We start from the raw sequence: 26406 nt of genomic DNA on the forward strand, positions 1-26406 counted from the left end.
ATAAGCGGAAACCCGCGTAGCTTTGTCCCGCATATAGAATCTTTGTCGTTTCCGCGTTCTGTGTTAATGGCCATAAGCCAATACAGTAGTAGGCCTAGATTCAATTTTTTGTTTTCCGCTTACCGTTACCGATTTACCATTACCGCTCGTCCGTGAAAATTGGCCTCTACGCGGTAAAACTTGTTCGACCATTTACAATAATTACTGGAAACCACTCTGCAACATGTGTACCAACCACAGAATTACTTTCTGATCATATCTAGGCTAACCATGTTGCCTTAGACAGATTACACCCTATAGCATTACGAGGAGTGTTAAATTCTAATAAACTAAATTCATTGCATGGCATCAATATTCAGATATAAAGTTTTTATTTTAATAACCTTCCAGATATATGTGACTATTAATCGAAAATGGTTCAACCTGACACAGATCAGACCATTTTTAAATTAATGTGAATAATATGAAGGTAAAACGCCAACATCTATTCAGGTTTGGCATCACTGAAAGCATATGTTTTAAAACATGAATTATTCATAAAAGATATAAATTCTGTACTTAATTGTTATTTTATTTATAAAATAATCTTCCATACTTCCATATGTTTTAGAATAACGAAATATCTTTACTAAAAAAAATAGAACTAGAATAGAAAACTTTTCGCAAACTAAATCGTAAATTAACCGATTAGGCGAGTAAAGCTCCGTCTACACTATCAAACTAGTTTGACCAGAAAAGAGTGACATTACAATTAATTTCACTCGTCCCTGGTTTGACCAAAAGAGTGTGATGTGCTCAAATATGGTAATGATATGCCCAAATGTGGTAGTGATATGATGTCATCGTCTCCATATGGGCACATCACATTTTCTTGTCTCATAAAGTTTGATAGTGTAGACAAAGAATTACCTTTCTTAATTTCTAAAAATCAGTAACAGACATCTTGAGTATGATATGTATACCAAGGCCATCTTTTTAGGGGTAACATTTAGCTTGTTTTGCCTACAGTAGTCTACAGTTTCATTGTCATGGGCCAAACATCTAACCAGAAAAGAGTTGCTGCAGTTTAGAAAGCCCACCAGCCTTCTTTAGAAAAGTTCACATTCATTTTGATTCGCTTTAACTGTATGTTGTGTCTTTTATGTGTAAACTGAATTTGGGGTTGGGTCAACTACAGTGATTAGGTTCACTTTGACCCTGGTCTCCCCAATTTCATTTTTTTAGATTATGTATATACTGAAATAGACCAAATAAATAATGAAATGAAATGAAGTAAAATAAGTAATTTCGCTCTTCCCAGTTCTGACTTATCAAAACCATGGCCAGTGACTTCGTCATCGTCACTGACATCTTCTCTTTGTCGTCCATCAACCAATATAATTTCTTTATTATCGACACAGACCTTTTATTGAAATATGTTATATATGTTGTTTGTTTATGTATAGACGCATCACCAAAGGGTGTGTGCCACTGATGCTAAAATAAGTGACAATAAAATACTGAATACTGACACCGATCAATAAGTTTCTACTCAATCAATCAGTCATAATATATGTCTATTCTACTGGGTCTGGACTAAGTCAATCGATTGATCATGTCAGATATATAAATAGTTGAATGCCAAGCTCGTTTAATGATTAAATACGAGCGACCTTCAATTGATATTAATTTCTATAATAATTTCTCTTAGAAAACTACCGTGCATTGTATTTTATAATGAGATTTTTAGTTACTACTTCAACAACCTACTTCTAAGCATATACAATACTTTCTATTAAATACAGCATTATTCTTGAACGAAAAAAAAAAGCGCGACGAACTGAAATTGACATACTATTACTGTATTGTTTAGTGGATTGAATATGTTCTTTCCGTTTTTAAAGAGTCTGCTAGCCTTCCATACTCACCACCGGTGGTTACTGAATGAATGACTGTATTTTCATTGAAAGATTCTGTTCTATTCAACAAAGACGAACCAATCAATTAAAAAAAAAGAAAGAGTTAAAAGTATATAATATAGTGTCATGCAAAATAAAGTGCTTTGAAAATGTGATTTTTATTTATTCATTTTTCTGTTTTCGTTATGTGCTCTGTGATCCATGAGCACAAGGTTGTATATTATTATATAAATAATCTATTATATATTCATCGATAGTCAACCATGCCATAGTTTTTGCATTCTCACTCCTGAGGACGATCAAATCATTTGATCGAAACGTTAAGAAACTCAATTACAGTTCTTTTCAGAACTAATATACGTGGTGTACCGCAAACTGGGCGAGCTAAATAGGCGAGGGGTAACCTCTACTCGTCTCGAAATATGTATCTGGGCACGTGAGCATTTTCTAATAATCACTTGGCCATTATCTTCTTAATTAAAATCCTAGTTAAAAAATAAGTTAAACATCTTTCGAAACTTGTTTAAGACTATTATAATCATATGTTTAATGTAAATTAAATAATGTGTGTAGGCTGTAACATTGCGTATCCATTCACAATTCATGGCGACTTTATTTTCCAAAGGCTAAATTATTACTTTAACTCTCATCAAATACATTTATCTACATTTGGCGCATGCGTACTCGTAGTTGTATAACTTGGAACAGTTCGCGCGTAATTGCTGGTTACCAGGTAGGCATACGCTTGTTTACAGTACTTCATTAGGCACATGGTGTACTACTTATTTTTAATGGCGCGTAATCGCTGATTAATATTCCATATAAACACTTACTTTTACTGTACTTTTGCACGTTTGTGTAACATATCTGTTGGTGCGTAATCGCTGGACAATACCCTATGTACTGTACACTTGTTTTCATTAGGCGCACGTTTGTGTAACATATCTGTTGGCGCGTAATCGCTGGACAATACCCTATGTACTGTACACTTGTTTTCATTAGGCGCACATTTGTGTAACATATCTGTTGGCGCGTAATCGCTGGACAATACCCTATGTACTGTACACTTGTTTTCATTAGGCGCACATTTGTGTAACATATCTGTTGGCGCGTAATCGCTGGACAATACCCTATGTACTGTACATTTGTTTTCATTAGGCGCACGTTTGTGTAACATATCTGTTGACGCGTAATCGCTGGACAATACCCTATGTACTGTACACTTGTTTTCATTAGGCGCACGTTTGTGTAACATATCTGTTGGCGCGTAATCGCTGGACAATACCCTATGTACTGTACACTTGTTTTCATTAGGCGCACGTTTGTGTAACATATCTGTTGGCGCGTAATCGCTGGACAATACCCTATGTACTGTACACTTGTTTTCATTAGGCGCACATTTGTGTAACATATCTGTTGGCGCGTAATCGCTGGACAATACCCTATGTACTGTACACTTGTTTTCATTAGGCGCACATTTGTGTAACATATCTGTTGGCGCGTAATCGCTGGACAATACCCTATGTACTGTACACTTGTTTTCATTAGGCGCACATTTGTGTAACATATCTGTTGGCGCGTAATCGCTGGACAATACCCTATGTACTGTACACTTGTTTTCATTAGGCGCACGTTTGTGTAACATATCTGTTGGCGCGTAATCGCTGGACAGTACTGTACACTTGTTTTGATTAAACACACGTTTGTGTAACATATCTGTTGGAGGGTAGTCGCTGGACAATACCCTTATTATATGTACTGTACACTATGTTTTCATTAGGCGCACGTGTACTACTATTACTATTTGTAACAAATCTGCCGGGGCGTCGTAATCGCTGAATAATAGGGAGCTTTCGCACGTGCACGTAAACGTTTAACGTCAACATTCTACTCATTGCATAACAGCATTTTGTCATTGATGCAATTTTTTTTAGAAATAAGCGCTCACTGGCGAAACCCTGGGGCCAAGAAGCTTATTGAGCTTATTGAGGCCCCTGAGGAAAAACAGTATGTCGAAAAAGACTATTTGGCGCGTAATCACTGGACAATATACCAGTGGTATTATTGTCCAGCTAATACCACGTACATACAGTACGTGTAAAAGTACAGTAATCTTTTAACAGATCTAAGGCAACCGATAATACAAACATTCGAAATATTAAACATATTATATTTGATTATGATGAGTTGTATATTGCGGTAAGCTGAAAAATGTAGATTAAAAATTCATCCCAATTATGAATGCAGTCGATAACACGAATAAATCCGCATTGTGTGTGATGTGGTTTGGCCAGTGCATCTCCAGTATTATAATTTACAAAATCATGCATACATTCATTACTCATATTTATGTAACACGGTAGAACATAATGTTAATGCAACCCTTTGTATACATCATACATTTTACAGCTGTGTAAATTTGCTTCAATATTTATTTTTGATTCATTATAAGTGCGTTCATGACACGTCATAATGGCTGTTAGTCTGCAATAGTGCAAAAGCAGACACATAACACATTGTTGCAAAATACATATGTAGGCCAGAAGGAGGAATGTGTTTAGTATATCTACGTATATCGATATAATCATGTAATTTATTTTATGTGTTCATATAACAGAATTGAATAACGTTTCAAAACACTAAACCAACACATTAATTAATTTTGATATAGATTGAGCGTAACAGTGTGCACGTACGTGTTTGAGATTCGATCAAGATGGTTTGGAAAAAAACAACGAAAAAATACGAACTATCTTACATAATGGTAAATAAAGACAATGGTGAGATAATCCCTTCTTGTATACTGTGAGCAAAGCAATCTAACAACAAAATGCTGAGTTCCGGACATCAAAGTGTTTATCTGTGGCTGCGACACGATGAATTCCAAGCGCCTTAACAACCACCGCGCCACGGAGAATATGTAAGTACAGTACTGCTGGTGCTTTTTGGTACAGGCAGGCATAAGACCAAAGGACTATTACGAGTTCCTATTTCGGCAAGGTGAGCTCAGTCTCTTAGTGTTAGATTACCTTGTACATTGTACATTATGACGCGTTAGGCGTTTCATACCCAGTGGCCGAAATGGCCAGAAATTCACGGTAAAAGCATGAACATTGATTGATTAAGTCCATGGTAAAAGGAATGCAAATTCCTCTCCTGTGTACCAACCTAATCAACTAGGATAAGAATTTCTTTTACAAAATTCATCAACTATACATTAGGCCTGTATACGAAAATCACTCACATTATTAAAATAAAAATAATAAAAAAAAATAATAGATACGTGTAAAATCAACTTTTTTTGTATTCAAGAAGATTAAGCATGAGTGGATCCTTCACAAAGACATGATATAATAAAAGTGGTACAAAGAGTATTAACAAATCCAGTGAATATTGTTAGGCCGACAAGATAACAGATAACAAAATGCATGGCTTGCGAATATGCTTACACACGTGAGTTCAAATTTCTGGGACAATTATATAAAACTTATATTGTGATAATATATTATGTTATCATAATTGTATTACTGTATCTAACAGGAAAAATCAATAAATCAATTACGATAATAATTCAATATAATAGTGATTGTAATAAAATGTCATTACGTCACAACAGTTTTTCGTTTGATTGTTAAAACGACCCACTTATAATTTAATGTAAATTGTTTTGAAACAAAGGGAAATCATTAACAATTTACTTGTGTGGTGAATTGTTTTCATGGAAAATAATTTAGATATTAAGGTATGTTTTGTTTGTAGACTCAAACGAAATATTGTATAATTTATATTACAGTTTGGTTTCTCCGAATGCAGGAAAACACGCCAATCAATTCTATCCAAGACGATGGTTGTTGTTACTTGGATATTAACAATTACCCTATGCATTATACAACCACATTACTCACGGGTTAATAAAATATAGACAGTTAATGATGGCAAATACCGGTTCGCAGACGATAGTCTTATCTACAAACGTAAAATATACAATCAATCTTAAAACAGATGATCACAACATTTCTTATTGTCGACATTTCAAAGTTTACGATTAAAAATTACTTCACGTTATTATAAAATAACCGCATTAAATGAGACATAAAGTTTTTGAGAAATGGTCAATTTATATTACGCAATAGAACTTCCCGCCAAAAAGTCGCTAAACTTGCTGTGAATTCACGTGACTGAATTGCACTGTTTTCATATTGATCGTGCCTATTACGCGGACCATTACAATTCAAGCTTGATTTCCATTTCGACGCAACGTACGTATGCGCTCAAGAGATTTTACAAATCACGTGCTATTATTAAATTACGGTGCGCTTACGTCGTCCTCGTAGTTGTATACAAGTGCAGTGGAAACTGTGACACGCCACTGTTTCACCACATGACGTACGTGATGCAAGCAAGCCGTCACACCTTGAGCTAGAAGCCTTTAAAATAATCAATACTTTATATTATCCTCTAAGAATAATTAATATTATTTTATGTTTAAATTTAAAACATGGTTAAATTAACATAACAGTAAACAATATCGATTGATGTTTATCAATGTTGAAAAAGATCGGACATAAAAGAAGTTCTGACGCCATTATAAGCTAATAAATATGTAGCTTAATGGCAATTTAGATATCGGATAACATTATTTCCTAACCTTTTAATAACAATATTTTAGAAATTCGAAGAAGTGGTAAATAATTAAATGACCATGAAGCGCTCTAACATAATAACAACCATTCTAGTTTTACGGAAACATAAAGGAGCTGCGATTTCCACAAGTTAGTTTAAGGAAATACCATGAGCAAAATACAGATGAATAATATTTATATTTTCTGTGGATTTGGAAGCTACAGGATTGCCAGAAAATATTATCTTTTCACGGAAACAATTTTGGTGGGCGTAGTGTTTATAAAAAGGTGTACTACAATGACATCAAACGTGAACCTATGGTGGTTAACATTGATTATTGTAATGATTTTTTTCTTATCTAATTTAGTTTCATAGAACTATGGAGATATACGTTAGTTATTAGTTAACTTATTTCTCCATGATACAACTAAGCAGGATGTCTATTTCGACGTTATGCTTTCGACAACCACTGAGAGTGGGAAAATCCTTATCTCTTCAACTTGAAAACGCACACATTAAATAGAGTACAAATGACTTCCCAATGGATGTTTTTGTATCGCGCAAATTACTGTCTAATAAATAATTGGTGTTTAATTAATCGACCGGAAAAAATGTACCTTTTTCATTTTTCTTTCTTTTTCAAATTTGTATATAGTTTCATAAAGTTATATACTTTAGTATATTTCTTTTGGTTTCACACGAAACACTGTTTGTGACATAAAATTAAATAAATAAAAATAAACTTAACGTTCAATCGAGCATTTGCAATATGTTATTACCGAGGTAATCGACGAGTTGTCTTTATTACAGATGTTATATCAGAAGGCAATTAAACTTTATGTCATAATGTACATTTTCCATTGAAGAAGTAATTCGAGGATTACACTAATCTTTATTGACGGTAAACGTCATTCTTTTTTAAAACGTAAAAACTAAAAGTTAGAAGCAGAATTACATAATCATTTCTTTCAATAAATATGGTATTAAAAACAATCCACATGATTATCTAATATAAACGAACACTCACTATTTTCTAAAATTATGTAACGTATTATAAATGTCGACAATGAATGTTATGATGTTTTATTAATTTTTTGATGAATTGCTGTTACACTTACGTTTAATTTTGCACGGATGAGACTAAGCGTCTGAAAATACACTTTCTATTGTTTGATCAAGAAAAGAAAGAAGGGTAAACAACATTGGCAGCCAGTGTAACAAACAAAGGGCGCGCGACACTTTTGTTTATCGGCCAACTCTTTTGAACTACTAATTTCAATTGCACGTGATGTCACCAACTCCTCTAATGCTAAGTAGTTACGCGCGCCTATTAAGGCATGAGAGAGAGAGAGAGGTAACTGCTGAATTTACGCGCTAGAGCATAGAGCTAGTCCCTTGTTCAGATCCACCCGATTATTGATGCGGGGGTGTTAAAATATATTACTTTTATACTGCTATGTTCGGGATATGTTAAATACAACGGAGACACCCACGATGGACTATACCATATTTTACGAAAACACAATTCAATCGGATGAAGTTAAACAAAGTGGATGTAACTGGACGGAACTTTTCTGTACAGAAGGTACAATAAAGAGAGCTGAACTTCAAATTGAAAGAGAATCGGAGGAGGAAAACATTGTAAGTAAGCCAATCTATTATAATACTGTAGTGTTACTATATTAATTAGCGACAGGCCTACTAAGAATTTACATCCTTTTTTAGCAGTGACATTATTAGGCCTAGCCTAGGCCTGTTCACAGATAGGGATAGAGATAGGGGCCACTGTAGTCCTAATCATATCTAGCGAAAGGCCTACCATTACTAAGAAGTAAGATGTTAGGCGCTTTTGAGCGATCGTTATTTGCATATCAAGGCCCTTATATCTAATATATACTGTATAAGCAGGGAAGAGTGAGCACTCCTGTCATCTGTCATTATAGCGCTTAAAACGTTAGAGTGTAGAATTATTAATTATGTTGTTTGTATTACTGTATTATGATCGGCTTCCAATAATCCCGCTTCATTATAGCCGATAGGCTCAAAATCTCGCTCTGTAGCTGATCGACTCCTTCGTTCACGATCTAACCATACCGCTGGCGATCATTTGTTATTCAACAGGTACTAGAATGCTTTCTGGCTGCGTGTATAGGAAATCATTAAGGCGGAACGACCGACTTTCCAAACAGTTTTGCATTCTCTGATTTCTAAATCTATAGCCCGCCCTCTTGTATTAGAAAACTTTTTTTTATAGTTTGCGTCTTAAGTTACGATGCATTTGGAAAGTATTTAATAAGGTGTTTTTTCCTTTCTAATTATAACCTTTGCTAATCTTGAGTTAGTGGTTGGTTTCAACCTTTAAACGACATTTCCATTCTATATTTAAATTTTTTTTTTTCAAACACTTTGATGAAGAAACTTCGATGGTCCTCCTCTCCCTTTAAATGTACAATATTTACTAATTTTAAAACATCGATCATTAATCAAAGCTGTTACCTATAAACGGTAATACTAACCGTTTTTAACTATAGAGTTTGTATTTTTGTGTTATATAAACCTGTTTAACTTAAATATTGTTCTATTTTTTCAACAAAAAAAAAGGAAAAATTAATAAATTTATACAAAATATGGAACGCTTCACGATTTTGCGTGTCATCCTTGCGCAGGGGCCATGCTAATCTTCTCTGTATCGTTCCAATTTTAATATATGTACTGCCGAAGCGAGTACATTTATAGAAAAATATTGATGTATATATAATTACCTATACATTTAACATAAAAATATGTAAATGTCATTTTGCTAACTAAATCTTTAGCAAGAAATCTTTTTAAATTGTCTAGAAAATATTTCGAAATAAAGACGATATAGCATAGAACTCGTTTTATTGATAAAATAAGGATCGAAGACACATAATAAGTAATGTGTAACTAGAGGAGTATTAATATTTTCCACCCGCGAGAATAATGAATATTCATTATTTAAATGTTATGGTGACGCGCCATAAAGAGGGCGGGCTTTATCAGTTATAAAGTATAATAAATCAGAAGGCAAATTATTGATAACAAATTACAATGCCGTAGACATCAGTGGCTCGATCTCGAAAAAAAAAACTGCCCATGCACCAACTGCTCGCTAAAGTACTATTAATATCAAACAGAAAGCTTCTTGCTATTTATAGATAAGGTAACAGTAACTTGTTATATGGTCAGTCCCCAGAGAGTGGGTCTAACCAATACAAGTTAGCAGTAACTTGATACATGGACAATCCCTAGAGAGTGGGTCTAGCAAAGTCAGCTTTCTTTCCTGGCTAATGACCTGTCAATCAGATAAGTTAGCAGTAACTTGATACATGGTCAGTCCCCAGAGAGTGGGTCTAACCAATACAAGTTAGCAGTAACTTGATACATGGACAATCCCTAGAGAGTGGGTCTAGCAAAGTCAGCTTTCTTTCCTGGCTAATGACCTGTCAATCAGATAAGTTAGCAGTAACTTGATACATGGTCAGTCCCCAGAGAGTGGGTCTAACCAATACAAGTTAGCAGTAACTTGATACATGGACAATCCCTAGAGAGTGGGTCTAGCAAAGTCAGCTTTCTTTCCTGGCTAATGACCTGTCAATCAGATAAGTCAGCAGTAACTTGATACATAGTCAGTCCCCAGAGAGTGGGTCTAACCAATACAAGTTAGCAGTAACTTGATACATGGACAATCCCCAGAGAGTGGGTCTAACCAATACAAGTTAGCAGTAACTTGATACATGGACAATCCCCAGAGAGTGGGTCTAACCAATACAAGTTAGCAGTAACTTGATACATAGTCAGTCCCCAGAGAGTGGTTCTAACCAATACAAGTTAGCAGTAACTTGATATATGGACAATCCCTAGACAGTGGGTCTAGCAAAGTCAGCCTTCTTTCATGGCTAATGACCTGTTAGCAGTAACTTGATATATGGTCAGTCCCCAGAGAGTGGTTCTAACCTAAACAAGTTAACAGTAACTTGTTATATGGTCAGTCCCCAGAGAGTGGTTCTAACCAATACAAGTTAGCAGTAACTTGATACACGGACAATCCCCAGAAAGTGTGTCTAGCACAATGACCTGTCAATCAGACAATATTTTATGCAAACTGATGTTTTCATGAACATACAGACCCAATAAACAAGATTGAAGTTAAAGATTAACAAAACATGAATATGCTATATATTATGAAGAAATATGTTCGTTTTCAGTAATTTGTAATCGTTTACAATTATGGGGTAGGGGGTAACATTTTTGCGAATAACCTACAATATAGTTAACAGATTTGCATTGCCTTGCTATCAGTATGTAGTGTATACATTGCCTAATTGTAATATACTTTTTAAAAATGAATCCAACATTTATTGACGTCTTTCGAGGTCAAAAGTTCAATGACATTTAATAAAATATGCAATTTCTTCTAAATTAAGAGATCTTATGTTAATGCTTTCCTAAACCTGTAGACACAACGAACAAGAAAATTGAAATTAAACAAACGAATATTCTGTGAATTTATGAAGACATTTTGTTAATAATTTGTTATTAACAATTATAGGGTAAGGGGTAAACATTTTTCTAATAACTTTGTATTTAGTGATCAAATTTGCATTTTTTTGTATTAATATGTACAGTGTAGGTTGCCTAATTGTTATATTCATTTTGAAAAAATAAAACGTAACATATATTGACATCAAAAATGCAATTTCGTCCAAATTTCAACATTAATAAAGTTTCAATTGTAAACACAAAAATACAACAAATCTAATACAGACTGATGTTTTTTTTTCCAAACCTATACAGACAATGTACAACAAATTGAAGTTAAAGATTAAAAACAATTAGTAAGGGTTAGACACTGGTGGCGTACAAATTTGGCAAATAGTCCAAGAGGAAACAGTAAGCCAATGACCCAACACAGTGGGTACATGTTTCGAATTGATTTGCCATTTAGAATCTGTTCCATTCACCTCGAAACACACTGAACGTGGTTGTATTAACTCACATTGTTGCATAAAATGCTCTGCTGTTGCTCATTTTAAAAATAAACAGCGTTATACAGCATAATATCGGTACCTAATGAGTGTAGCTTTGATAGTAAGTCGTAAATGATCGATATCTTAATTAAATTAAACGAGTTTTATATTCGCAATGACGTCATTCTATCTTATTGACGATTTTCCATTCCTAGAAATAATCCTGACTGATTTCATCATTATTCTCTTATTGTTATTCATTGAAGATACGGTATTAGAGCATGTCTCATAACATTACTGTATTTTCAAGGTCAGTGATATGTGGCCAGCAATAGACCAACTAAAAGGACAATACAATAACAATGATATGCTCATTTTATAGTATGAATGTACAGTATTGGGTTGTTTGGTAAAACTATGGGCAGAGATGAATGAAATAGTACAGTATGCCTACAGTATTTCGGAGGCACGAGGTTTTAATCAGAAACTCTAACTGAAAATGAGTATATTTTCTTATAGGCTACTATGGATACGATAGAACATTTAAAAACGCCTACTTGTATTCAATTCATTTGCCGCATTCATCTTAAATCAAATGTCGAAGGCCAGGCCGCACACCAACCCGTGTAAAAAGGCAGTAACCCTGGCAGTTATAGACGGAGACTAGTTGTATTTTCAATGCCTACACTGGCCTAAAGAAGTCGCACTTGCTGGCACAAAATCTATAAAAAAAAATTTGCATACAACTGAGTGTACTCTTGCCATTGATGTGTTGATTATGCATGCCGCTTGGTTATATATTAGGCCTATAATGTTTAGCTTTTTTTTCAACTCTTAAAATATTCTCACCACTCATATTTATTGATTATTATTGATTATTGAAATAGTCGAATCTGGTCAATCGCATAGATGGTTATAAATGTTGAAGCTATAATAATATTAAATACTTTTCTAATGTATCATTTCACATGCAATATACTACAGTTTCCTAATCACTTTATTGCAAAGATAATAAAGATCACGTGACTGGTAAATGTCCTAAATAGGTTCCACAGTCGTTTATAAAGTAAAAACGCACCGAACTCGAAAACATTAGCGAATGTAGGTCTAACTCAATGACAAGTTAGATTCTTTCAAATTTGTCTGAAAAGGAAGCAAATTTGATTATATCATTCAATGCCTCATTCAATGCCAACTTTATCATTTAAGTATGCTATTAAACTGTAAAAAAAAAGTGATATAATTACGTTATCGTGGCGCGTGTTATAATTTACCAATGCCAATCGTTTATACGTAAATTACTCAAATCTCATGTTGTATTTCGAAAAAAAAAACTCTTGACGCATGTTGCCCTTTGATAGATCCGTCATACGGAATTAAACGCATTACTCATGGAATGTGACACCGAAATGCGACTCACTACCGGGATTTTAAAAGAAAAACATGAATCTTAAGATAGATGTAAAAATGCCAATTTTCAGGACGAACATCTAAATTAACAGATTTAGACGCGGTAGAAACTAGCAAGCTGCGTATAGCAATCTTTATTCTATATAATTAAACAACAACCACCTTAAACTAATCATTTCATTTACGTCAAATCAGTAAAAAAAAAAACAACAATTTTCATGAAAAACGAAACGGAATATGTACAATTATACTCTGTTCAATCCATGAAGATTTAATGAGTAACTGCTGTGACGTTGAAAAAATACATCAAACCATATTAATTATTACTACAATATATTATACAATATAAATAGAAATAAATTAAATAATAAGATTTAAATATATTTCAAGGAAGGTTTATGAGATTAAAGTCATATTTAATATTTAAAGATGTATTGTCCCCTAAAACATGAAAAATGAAGATTAATTAAATCAGACTTTGAATATGGTATTTTGCAGTTTTAATAAAGTTAATTACTTCCATAGAATTTTTTAAAATAATGTTGTTACCTATAAATTGACTAAATAAATGGTTAAATTCAACCAAAAACACACTGGCTGGCAGCCAATTTGGCCATTTTTTGCTTTAAATTACAGTTTTTTCAGGTAAATACATTTGTTTTTGATCCAATTTTTGGTCAAAGTGGATAACTATTATGTTACATTAAACTGTCATATTCAACAAAAAGTTTGTTAAGAACTATTTTTTTCAGGGGGACAATACATCTTTAAAGGGTATCCCCGGGTTACAAATTTCTATTATTATACAATAAAGGCCTTTGCTACAACATCGATATTTTGTCCAATGTTTTTTATTTTTATTGTAGGCCTACTTATTTTATCAGAATTAACTAACCACTTTTATAAATTTAAATGGTATCAGTGAATATCCTACAATTCTTAACAATTGGTTAACATTAGATATTTAAAAATGTAACGTTTTATCTCTACGAGCGAGCGTAAGTGTATATATCGCCTGAAGGAACTCTTTTCTAGCACGACAGCACAGTATTTAATAAAGAGATTCATAATCACAAAGGGATAAGATCGAATACAAGTCATGTAGGCCTAGATCAAAGAAACCCCCAACCACACTTCAAATGAGGAGTATCCGATTACATAAGAGCGTACAATAAAGCGTAAAACTAGCCAAGATGCAATACCGAAGACTTGTGATAATTGGTGATGTTTATTACAAATACAGATTTCATTGGAAAAAATAATTGTATTTACACAAAAGTGATTTATGATTATATAATGTATTAATCTGATGTAGATAATAAAAATAAATGTTTTTAAAAATCCCCGTTACGTTACGTAAATAAAAAGAAAAAAAAATACCACGGTGACATTTTCAATCCTAAAGCTTAAACTTTATATGACAACAAAAATCACATCACATGTTTTTGTCACATAAAGTTTGATAGTATGCTCAACGTAAGTGAGTTGGCCAATCAAAATCGACAGTTCTAATGAAATCTATAGGCTTTGTATCAGTATGTAACCACCACAGTAGGACCAATGCAATCTAACAACAGAACGCTTAGCTCCCCTTGCCAAGATAGGAACTCGTAACAGTCCTTTGATCGGATGTCTGGCTTCGACAAATACTAAAAGTACTGTACTATATACATATTCTCAGTTCACTTAGTCATTGATCGTTACACTGCCAAAGAAACCTGCAAATGTGGTATTAAAAGGACAATAAGCCTGATCGGTCACACCAGCAAGGTTATGTTGAAAATCATTGCGAACAGGCTCACACCACAAGCAGAAGAATTCCAGCAAGCAGGTTTTAGAAACGGACGAAGCACAACGGAACAAATCTTCAATCTGAGAATACTCATGGAGAAATACAAGTAACATCAACAAGGTCTGTACTATGTTTTCATAGACAGGTTGTGGCACAAATCATTGGGTCAACCATGCACACATACAGCATAAGTGCCAACCTCAACACCATTATAAAGACATTGTATGAAGTTCTGTAAAAAAGGTTGTTGTTCGACTAATAATCTTGTCAATATTTTTAGTCGCGTGGACGCGACTCTATAGTTCACTATGTCGGTCGGTCTGTCGCTCTGTCTGTCGGTCCGGTATCACTATGCGTTTTATCGCTTTTCTGAACTGTTTTTATGTACAGAAAAGTTTTAAAGTACATTACTTTTTGAAAGTTCATTTTTTTCTGCGAGCACGCGACTTATGGCTGTTGGCCTTGTTTTGTTCACGCTCCGCTACCAAGACATTATTGTAAATAATCTACATTCCCCTGCGGTGTTTCTCTGTTTTCCTCCATTTGTTGCAAATTATCATTATTCAAATTTACCGAAATGTGTATCTTTACCGTAGAGAAATCTTTTTTTTAATAACTAGGTAAAACAGGCCCTAACCTTTGGGATACCGACATTGTTTATGATAAAGTGTTTCTGACCCGTTACGGATGGCCTACATATCATAATAAATAATGAAATAATGCATTCATGTGAAATGGATGGAAGTTTGCGATCAACAACCTTTTAGGTTCCACACCTGAATGTCTGAAATGTGCATTGATGAGCTGGTAGAGCACATACCTGATTCAATGAAATACAGTATGAGAATATAAATTAACGGGAGATGAACTCACACAAGACAAAAAAAAATACAGTACGTACCACAAGCACAGATACTAGAATAATGTAGCATGATTAAGAATGAATTACTGGTCTACGCAATACTGTACTTTCTTTCTATACGGATTATTGAATATAGCAACGTTTCTTTTGTTTTCTTTTTATTTGTATGTATTTATTTACGCCTAATTCTTGAGATTCTGTCATTTTTTCTTCAGTAATTGTTTTAGACTCGGTATATAGAAATACAGTAACTACTATTATAATGTTGATGATTTTTTAGGCTGTCAAACTTAGTCAGCATTTCTTGTGGATCACCACTGGGAGTGGATGAGGCAACCCAATACGCATGGTTGTTAATACTTTTTGCCCACTGCTGCACCATCTCACAATCTTTATGCTTTCCCAGAGCTCGCACTCGCTTTCCTAGATCTAATAATTTCAATTTGTAAAGAATTGTTATATGCAAAGGCATCTTAACCTGTTAACACTGTTACATTTTCATAGGCTATCACTACAATTGTAAAATAATTCAATATCGCATAAAAACGAATTTACACAGTAAATACCTTTTGCCACATGCCACACATCATAGTAATGTTGGACATCTGGAAAATGTTCACGGATATATAGATTAGTGTATTTAATTGTTCGTAATTTTCTGACATTATTAAACGGATCTTCTTAAAATTGAGGGCGCTAAACATAAAATTTACGAGATCATAAAAGGTCGCGTAAGCCAGATGAAAAAAAAATGTGGTGTGCTCCCTTGCCTCTAGCACGGTAAGGCCCTATCACAGCCTTGGGTATACATCAGATGCCTTCAGAACAATCTTCTAATGTAAAGATTAACAACATCAAAATGTAACAGTGTGGCGTGTTGACCGCGAATCACTAACAATACCATCTTTCCCACCATGACTTTAACCATTTATTTTGTCATTTACTAAGTGAAAACATTATTTTTACTGTTTTTTTTTTCTACGGAAGTGATTAACTTTATTAAAACTACAAAATAACCAAAGTCAAAGTCTGATTTAATGAACCTTCATTTTTCATGTTTTTGGTGGACAATATATCTTAAATGATGACGTAGTCAACTTGTTTCCTTTTATTTTCATAATAAATCATAAATATGATACATACACTTTCAGGGTTATATTGATATAAGCTAAATACGTTTATCAGGTAAAAATTAACGTCAATTTCGGCGAGTTCCTATACGAAATACTCGAATAAGTCGAATATAAACAATCAAAAAGACACGTAATGCCTAAAAGACATGTCTAAATAGTTAATTCTAAGTCATCATTTTATAATTAAAGTAACGTAATTTTCACTTACAAAATAAGATTACTATTAAATGTTTACGGTGATTATTTGTTATGTTTTAAATAATTTGTATTGGTCATGTCATTTATAGGACATAGAATTAATTTATTAATCAAACTAAAGTGTTCCAATGAAAATGATAGCAATGGTCATCAACAAAGCGTACACAGTTTCTATGACTACTTTATTTGTTCGGGCAGACGACACAGGTTGTTTGGCGTCTGCTTCAAGTATGTTTCCATATCTATCTAGTAGAGTCAAAACCACTCCATTTGTCCATCCAAATCCAGTTTGAACTTCGTACTCTCCTCCATGTCCTGGATCACCCTGATTGCGGACGTCGTACTTTAAATTAAATTAAAAATGAATTATAAATAGTTTACCTTAAGTTATTATTCTGCTAAGTAGAAAGGAAGTATTCTATACCAGATTAACACAAGATGGCGACAGACATTGTATTTATTATTGAGACTGATGATGATAATAATTTTGAAAATAATGACTGGTAACATTAATAAAATTAAAATGAATACAATCTGTGCACTTATTACAAAAATTAACATGCGATTAACGTTTTAGTTTAATAATCTCACAAATGTGTTAATACCTTCTCGTACATGGCATTACTTTCTCGAAAAGCTCTCCAATTAGTTAGTGTCCAGTTCTGAGCCAGACGTTCTGCAGTGTCTCGAGCCTCTGTTAGTAACGATGATCCTAACGCTTCAATCACCATATCCTGGAGTGGAGGCCAAGCGTTCGGAAAATCCCACTGTTGGGTTGTGTTAACAAGTGATGTTGGAACTCCCCCTGGGTATGATAACACTCCAGTTTTCTATTAAAGATGAATTGAGTTATATTACTGCTCTTTAAAGAACTAAAACATGGTTTTAATAAAGAATTAAAGATGTATTGTCCCTCAAAAACATGAAAAATGAACATTAATTAAATCAGACTTTGAATAGGTTTTATTTTATTTTTATTTATTCATTTCCCAACCAACAGTGAGCTCATGGTACAGGAGGGAACACAGACAAACACGAACATATACAATAAAAAACATTAAACTAAACTACTAACAATGTTACAAAACTTACGGAAATTATAAGGTTATTTTGTAGTTTTAATAGTTAATCACTTTTCGTAGAAATAAAATGTTTTCACTTATAAAATGACAAAATAAATGGTTAAATTCAAGCAAAAACCTATTTTAAATTAGTTTTTCAGGTAAATAATATTTTTTTTGATCCAATTTTTGGTCAAAGTAAATAACTATTATGTGACATTAAAATGGCATATTAAAAAAAAAATTGTAAAAAAATATCTTTAAGACTTGTTCGAAGTCTGTAATTATTGTTTTTTTTTTATGTTAGTCCACCATTTTTTTCCCACCAGGCTTTTTCGTTTTTTTATGAGCTCAAGTAGTAGTAGTACACGTATGAAACGCCATACGTGCCAACATATTTATCTTTTTACTAATTATTAAGTCAAAACTCCTTCTAGAACCTAGACTAATAAATATATACAGTTGTACTTTAAAATTCACATCAAAATACCTGTAAATAATGGAGCACTTTTTCCTCTATTTCAGCATCCCCGTTACCATTACCATAACAGTTAGCCCACCATGGGGCAATGTTCGACGCAAAGAACTGATTGTTCAAGGAGCTAGTCTCTATGTCATAGTCAAACCAGGAACCTTCGTCATTATTCCAAAGCACGGCTTGTATGGCAATTCTTCTCTGTGTGTACGCATTTCTGTACATGGAGGCCTTTGACACATCACCTTTGATGACGACAGTGCACGGTAACAATATACCAAAAAAAGAATAGAGTAATTACCACTGTAAGGTAGAACATTTTCAATAACATATTTTGCATATTTTTTAGAATAGGCCTAATGTATTATGTTTTAAAAACTTTTACCAGGCGAAAGTAGCCACCAAGCTGACTAGGCATACTAGTGTTTAAGAGGGTATAAAGTACGTTTTCATGTCAGTTTGGGCAAATACAATCTATAACATTTATTTGTTCTCTTTTTTTTATATATGGATGTACTATCCGAAATCAAGGAAAGGAATGAATGACAGGATGTAAATGCCTATTTTAGAGCACTTCTTCCATACATAACCTTGGCCGTAGTGTTAAGACATTATATATCTCCTAGTTCGTTTTAGGGAAAATATCCTCGAATAGCCGTTTACCAGAATAAGTGTGTTAACAATGAGGGCTGTATACTGTATACGTTTTTAAGCATTGCACTTCAAATAAGTACCATCTTATTTTTTACAGCCGTAAATAACTTGCCGAGCCTATAAACCGATGGTGCTGGAGCTCAGAGTGGAGATAGAAGTGCTGGCTGAATGTTAACAAAATAAACGTATTTTTTACCACCGAATCTTATAATTTAAAAAAAAAGAAACAAAGAATAAATATTATTTTTATCGGTTCACTTACCGACTTCCGAAAATAAATCTGACAGAATCTTTTCGTTTTTACAAAGGACGCTGTTGAGGTCCACGGGAATAATATTCTTTGTGCGTGCTGACCGAAGTTTATTGGAAGCGTTAAACCAACGACTCGAAAAATCCCAACCTGATTCACATGCTGACGCTATGTTAGAAAACAATTCAGCGGCTCCGTCTGAAAACAAACATATTCAAACATACTTTTAATACATAAGAAAATATTATGTATAGTGTTCTTTATAAAGTGGTGTTCACTCACCTTTATTAAGTCCATGCGCAGTTTCAACATCTTCACGATACGATTCAGGTCTTAAAAAATTAAAACAGGTATTATTGTGTAACAGCACCGACAATAACAATACCTCTGTAACAGGCAGTGACGGAGATTAAAAGAATTGAAAAAATATATTTCCGAATCCACTGCACTGAATAGTTTTTAATGGTGCTGGAAACCCCCACAAAACTGATCGTGTCAGCCACAGACAAAACTTTTGATCTCAGCATCCTGTTGCTAGATTTCCTAGTTATTCTAAAAGGTCCAATGATTCAATTCAGTTTTTTTCCAATGTATAAAAAAAATCATTAGTCGCTTACCTTGGCATACCCATTTGTACGTTGTAGTTATTTAATGTGTAGTTAGCACCATCAACAGTGATTGTCACATTGCGGTTCGTCATCCAGAAGTTATATTCTTCCACTAAATGTTCCATGATTTCAGACACAAACTGGATATCTTTTGAAGCTTTTAAATATTCATACACTATTGGTATAAGAAACGGCGGTTGGCTGCGCTTTTCAAAGTAGACGCGTCCTCCATTGGGAACGAACCCATACCTAAAATTAATGGCAACTATTCAGACAGTAGATTGGTGTCAATGTAACATTCTCTATTTCGACAAGCCGACAATTGTTTAAGTAGTTTATACCGGCTACTGCTTTTCCGGATTTTTATGTTTTGGATTGACATCGAAGTGTTTAGGTGATGTCGTGAATATGTTCCGATGTGCCGAACTTTCGACAGCATAGTAGAATAAAGATAAACCCGAGTTGTATGACAACATTTTATTTAAATTTTACCTACTACAGAAACGGAATACAAATTTGCCAATGATTTTACAATTTACTGACCTTCTTACCATGGAAACAAAGTTTAATATCATTCCGCGAACGGTTGAGTACATTTCGGATAAAAGCAATCCTTTCACAACCCAATACGAGTCCCTAAATTGAATAATGTAAAAATTGTTTCTTGTAAGGTACAATTGCCAATGAAAAGATTACGGTATAATTAGATTATTTTTAGTACAGCACCAAAACAATTGGTCTTAAGCTCAGTTTAATAAATTGATTAGCAAACTGTGGTTCGTGAACGAACCAAAACAGTCTTCGGGTGCTTTGCAGTCATGTGATCCCAGAGTTTGCAAACACAAGTTCGGCAAGTTTGCAAGTTCAGACTTTATACTTTATACTTTATACTTTATACGGGAAGATAAAGTCTGGCACTACAACATACAATTACACCATTAAAGACTTTAGAGATTTACGGTGAACAGCGAAAAAAGAAGGAAGGTAAAGAATGATGGTGATGATGAACTCACCAATAGTAAAACTCTCGAAATCTTCCTCCTGGTATTATGAACGGATTTTCAACGTAAACTAGCGAAAATTGATCAGGTGTCTTTTCCACTTCTTTCTTTATCTGGTGGTGCCAAGCAATTCCAAAACAGAATCAAAGTAAATACATGTTCTATATAGTATTAATATTGTATCTTTAACCGATGCAGTAGACTTGTATCATATAAAGCCTAATCCATTTTATTAAACCTAGAACATTTTGGTGCAAACATTATTTTACAATATAATAATACCTGACCTTTCGTCCTAACTCCTTCCATAATCCATGTAATTCTTCTGCCCATTCTACCAGTTGCGGATCTTTAATATTTTTCAGAAAGTCTGGACTTTAAAAAATATTTACAGTTAGCGCTAATGTTTTATCATATTCGTATTCGTAAAAATACAGTTGGCCCCACTGTTCTATATTATTTAAAATACTCACTTTTCATGCCAGTCACTTGGAGTCCATTTTTCAAATTCAGTTCCTGGTCCTTTGAAATATTTATTTACAAATAATGTCATGTTATCATCAGACATGTCATTAAAAGCTTGAAGAACCTCATCTTAAAAACAAATTTGTTTTAAACAAATATATTAGATCTTACAGAGAAAAGTTTAATTTCTGTGGTCGTAAGACCCGTTGAATAAACAAATATCACAAAGAAAATCATGAAAAAAAGTTTTGTTACCTTCAGGTTTTAACATTTGTAAGTCAACAAATGTCTTGGAATCGTCATGGATGAGTGCATTCTGAGCGGCTTCGAGCAACGGTCCAGAACAGTAAACTAAACTGAAAAGTGCAATTGCAAAGCCTAATTAGAATAATTAGATTGAAACACTACTTCTACTTCTTAACTCAATCAAAACAATTATGATCAATGTAGGCTGTATATTTTTAAACATGCCTACAGTATATCTAATCCATTATTTTGTGTGTTTATATCATTTATCACTTATCTACCGTTTATTTAGTACTAATAATTTTGCGTTCACATTGTTGATATGCTAATTATAACAACTACGGAAAACAATGTATCAAATACTGTAGGCTACTAGCTACGTGCAACAATCTGATGTGTTGTGTATTCAACATGTACGGTAATACATCATACACAAAGTCACTCAACCGTGGAATATTGTGGTTCAGAATGTCAGTAACTTCTTATTTTTATTTATCGTCAAATTACATTGTGACGTCATAAATGTTCATTCTATAAGCTCCTAATACTTAGTAGAGACATTCAGAGCAACGCAAAATCAGCATACACTACACACATAGGCCTACTAGTTTGAAGTTGTGTTGGTAAGTAGCCTTTTTAATACTAAGTGCATACGTTTATTCGTTAGTGGTTTGGGGCATTGAGGAATTATTATTTCTACAAGGTTTAAAGCTAAAAGTACGATAAAATATAGGCATACAGGACGTGTCGGAAGAATATTGGACACGATCACGTCTCTTGATTTAACAAGTAGGCCTACCTGTCACATGGTGGAATATCTGCTATATCTTGTGTCGACACGATTGGTACGCTTACAAGAAGTATTCCTACAAAACCTGCAAAGACAAAAAACATAGTATAGCTGCGATAAAGAACACACATATTGAAATATTCAAATGATAGCACCATTAACTTGAACTTTGATCAGTTGATGGTTTCAACAATTTCAGGGGTGTTATAGATAACAACGCCCTGGGTCAGACGACACGGTTTTTGTTGGTAAGTTGCTAATACACAGGTAGGTAAAGGTAATTCACAAACTAAACTTAATATTCATAATTCAACATCATTTTACGTACAGCAGCTCTAGTAAACCCCTGAACCCGTTTATATTTTGCGGTTAAAGAAACACTCATGGCTTGAGTTAAAGGGTTATAAAAGTGAGGTGCATTGTTACCTAAACTGTACTTATATTTATTTAACTTCCGGTAATGTTCAAGCCGAACATTGGACTCATCGACGTCTCTACACATTGAACATTATTAGTCATAAAATCATATATAAAAAACAACTCTAAGCCGAATGTCTGAGAAGCGAAAATAAACATAAACATACATAGGCCTAACTCATATAAAACCAGTATATCTAACATAACACAAAAACGTGTTAATACGTACATTGACTTATTCTGACATATTAGCACCAACCATTACTATTTAAAGAACTTTAAATTTTAAATAGGTATCATCAGTATCGGTATTTAACTACTTTATTTGTTCATGATAGTTTACATGGTAAATTTCGGGAGACAACTCCTAAATATTTCTCGTAAATTAATTTTCATTATTCAACAAGGTCACAGACAAGAGAAAAATGTGTATATACCAAAATATAGAACAAATAATAATACAACATTCTATCAAGTATTTCGGTGCAAAGCTGTGGGGTGTTTAGAAAACTAAGATCTAGAAAACTAAGACCTAAGATATCTTAGGTCTTAGTTTTCTAGATGCGATGATGGGTGTCTAGAAAACTAAGACCTAAAATTTTTTTATGGTGGGTTGTACCATTATATCAAGGGTAATGTATTTTTATTGGAATTAGATTATTCTATTAACACTAAAGGGGTGATGAGATTTTCAGTAAACAATTTTAGATTTCTTGGTAGTAGGCTATACAGGCTATTTTTGCACATAATATACATTATACACAATTACAGTATATAAAGAAATGGAAAGCTATTAATTTATATTACTATAATAAGTATTATAACTATTTCATCCAGTTGATTTACCATCAGGCCATTTAGTATTATTTATGTTAAATATTTTCGGTGATCTATTTAATAATTTGCTTGCTTTTTGTACTTATCTAGCAAATTACATTATATATTAATTATTTTAATTATTATATTCTAGACACCCATCATCGCATCTAGAAAACTAAGACCCAAGATATCTTAGGTCTTAGTTTTCTAGATCTTAGTTTTCTAGACACCCGAAGCTGTGGAATGAAATCACTGATGATTTAAGGTGTTTAGCAAAAAGCAAATTTAAATAAGTAATGAAAAAATATCATTTGTTTGTTTAAAATATTTAGAATTATATATTTGAGAGAAAGTGTGTTTAAAAAAAGTTTATATGTACAGTATATTCATTTTTAGAAAAGTAGCCTTAATTTATTTATATAACTATTTATATTTCAATGTTTAAGGGCTGAACTTCATTAGTTTTAACTATTATTTAGCCCTTTCCTTGATATATTATGTTTTATTTATATTACAATGTTTATACTTTATATTTCTGGGTACATAAAAGAAAGAAAGAAATCATAAATTGATAACAATTAATGCGCCCTCTATAGTACATATTAAATGTGTACTATAGAGAGCGAATTAATTTAAAAATCCAAATAATGTTTCATTGTCATATAAATTAATTAATGCCTAAACGCTTTTTTCTTTTAGATATTAAAATGGCAGAAAAACAAGCACGCGTATTCCTTTGGTGCATTCCGCGCTGTGTATCCACTGCTTTTGAAATATGTATGGGCAAGCTAGACGATGTACAAGTCATAAATGAGCCGTATATAGCTGCTTACCTCGTGGGGCCTGACTTTCAACAAGACAAACCAGATGATATCATAGAAATGAGAGAAAGTCTTAACAAGGTGTCATCTTGCACTGTAGTCAACTGCGATAATCCGTGGGAATCGGAGAACTTAACGTTCGGATTCGTTAAAAATAGGTTAGAGGACGAATATCCAGATAAAAGGGTGATATTTGTTAAGGACATGTCATACGCAATAAATGCAGAAACACTGCACATGCTGCCAAAGGGTTACACACATGCATTTTTGATACGCAACCCTGAGAAGGTTTTCCCGTCATATAAACTTAATTACTTAATAAATTTACGACAGATGAGGTAATATTAAAAGTTGGCAAATACGAAGTAGTACCAGAACACTACGCTTTTGGAGAAAGCTTACACGTGTACGAACACCTGACGAAAACAGGGATCGAACCAAAACCGTTCATTATGGACGCAGACGATCTTTTAGAGAACCCTGAATCCATATTACGTCAGTTTTGTACCTTTGCTGGAATCGAGTATACGGATAAGTTATTGTCTTGGGATGGCGGACATGACGTCACTAAACACTGGAAAACGTCAAAAGAAATTTTACAGTGGAACAGCGTTGCAGAATGGCACAAGAATGCGAAAGTAAAGGTTTTGGCAAACCTACAAAAGCGCCATCGAGATCTGATATGACAGACGATGCCATCCATTGTATTGAAGCTAGTTTTCCATACTACAATCAATTGTACAAGTTGAGGGCTAATATTAATTAAGGTTCTGTCGTATAATTATCTGATTATCATTGACTTTTTTTTCAAACTAATGCTATCATAAAGCGCCCCTGCTATAAACGGTACCTTTGTATACATGCGCTAACGGCGTATTGTCACACTTGGTTGCATTCGAGGCAAAAAATGACTCCGGATAAACTGCATAATAGTATAATGCTCTCATTAAATTAAAACGACGAAAACAAGACTTGCCAAAGTTTTTATGTTAGTTCACCAGTCTGACGAGCTCAAGTTGTATACGTATGAAACGCCATATGTGCCAAAATAGTTATCTTATTGTTACTAATATTAAGTCACAACTCCGTCTAGAACCTATAATTGACGAAACATAAAGAAGCTATCTATATACAGTACTCTGAACCTACTGTGTGAATGTCATTAAGGTACGAGTTTATGCCCCCGTTTTTTAAAACAAAATACGACTTAAAAGTTTGTAATACATCGAGCTGTCGTTTTAACCTAATAAGGTTATAACATTACCGTTTTTCCTTTCAATTGATCATATAGAAGCCTAAAAAATACAAAAGGTACATTACTAAATACGACAACTACAGCATACAGTCTAGGCGGGAATAATAATAATGTCGATTAGTTAACAATCTCAATCAATGCAGTATAAACTAAATAAATTATTTCGTTTACACTATATCATATCAGTTATTTGGAGTTCAATTTCTATTTCAGAAGGCCGAATGATTCTTCAAAAATATTCTTATTATTTAGCTTGGAGAATTAACCTCATATTAAAATACGGTTTAAAATAACACATTTAGTTGTGTTGTTGTAAGGTTACAAAGAAGTCACAATGAATCCGTGAATTTTGTTCTCGTACTAAACAATGCAGGAATCATAAATTATTAATTCAGTACTTAATTATATTCAGCGTTTGTATTAGCAAATTGTAGTCAGATCAGTTATTACGTCACGCCTAATGCATATTCAATAAGGTAGCAGAGTATGACTAATGAATAATTCATGTTCTGCATAACCTACGAAAAGTTTAGTACAAACATTCGTTGGCAAACTGCCAATGCATACATACATACATACAATACATGCTACTATTGTTTGTAAGTATGCTAACTATATTGTTGACGAAGCAGATGCA

The 26406-nt window shown here is 33.5% G+C and overlaps 3 protein-coding genes and 1 non-coding gene across 6 annotated transcripts in view; 2 read left to right on the forward strand and 2 right to left on the reverse strand.

The window, feature by feature from the left end:
• LOC144849726 (putative aldolase class 2 protein PA3430) overlaps nt 1-26406 on the forward strand; it is a 98308-nt gene that overhangs the window by 20544 nt on the left and 51358 nt on the right. The gene's annotated exons all lie outside the window — the stretch shown is intronic.
• LOC144851210 (U6 spliceosomal RNA) lies at nt 9143-9249 on the reverse strand. The gene has a single exon (XR_013614170.1). It is a non-coding gene; the product is annotated as a U6 spliceosomal RNA (small nuclear RNA).
• The window catches only part of LOC144849716 (trehalase-like), a 29798-nt gene continuing 20059 nt past the window's right edge, over nt 16668-26406 (reverse strand). The window contains exons 2-13 of one of the 3 annotated variants that reach the window (XM_078706739.1): nt 22467-22542; nt 21677-21777; nt 21430-21550; nt 21244-21331; nt 20969-21069; nt 20499-20591; nt 19965-20204; nt 19630-19679; nt 19360-19545; nt 18459-18688; nt 17513-17737; nt 16668-17250 (exon numbers count right to left, since the gene is read on the reverse strand). In XM_078706739.1, coding sequence (XP_078562865.1) covers nt 17023-17250; nt 17513-17737; nt 18459-18688; nt 19360-19545; nt 19630-19679; nt 19965-20204; nt 20499-20591; nt 20969-21069; nt 21244-21331; nt 21430-21550; nt 21677-21692 — 1578 coding nt within the window. In that variant the 5' untranslated portion in view covers nt 21693-21777; nt 22467-22542 and the 3' untranslated portion in view covers nt 16668-17022. Of the gene's footprint in view, nt 17251-17512; nt 17738-18458; nt 18689-19359; nt 19546-19629; nt 19680-19964; nt 20205-20498; nt 20592-20968; nt 21070-21243; nt 21332-21429; nt 21551-21676; nt 21778-22030; nt 22083-22466; nt 22683-26406 lie in introns of those variants that run through there. The other 2 variants (XM_078706737.1, XM_078706738.1) reach the window with 2 other exon arrangements.
• Nucleotides 22720-24984, forward strand: LOC144849729 (uncharacterized). The gene is made up of 2 exons (XM_078706758.1): nt 22720-22724; nt 24393-24984. Exon 2 carries the CDS (start codon nt 24401-24403, stop codon nt 24854-24856), a length of 456 nt encoding a protein of 151 aa, XP_078562884.1. The 5' UTR covers nt 22720-22724; nt 24393-24400; the 3' UTR covers nt 24857-24984.

This window comes from Antedon bifida, chromosome 8 (genome assembly GCF_963402885.1).
Source record: "Antedon bifida chromosome 8, ecAntBifi1.1, whole genome shotgun sequence".
Taxonomy (NCBI): Eukaryota; Metazoa; Echinodermata; class Crinoidea; order Comatulida; family Antedonidae; genus Antedon; species Antedon bifida.

Coding starts and splice junctions, on each gene's coding strand:
- LOC144849729 (XM_078706758.1), top strand. CDS start 24,401: ATGGCAGAAAAACAAGCACGCGTATTCCTTTGGTGCATTCCGCGCTGT.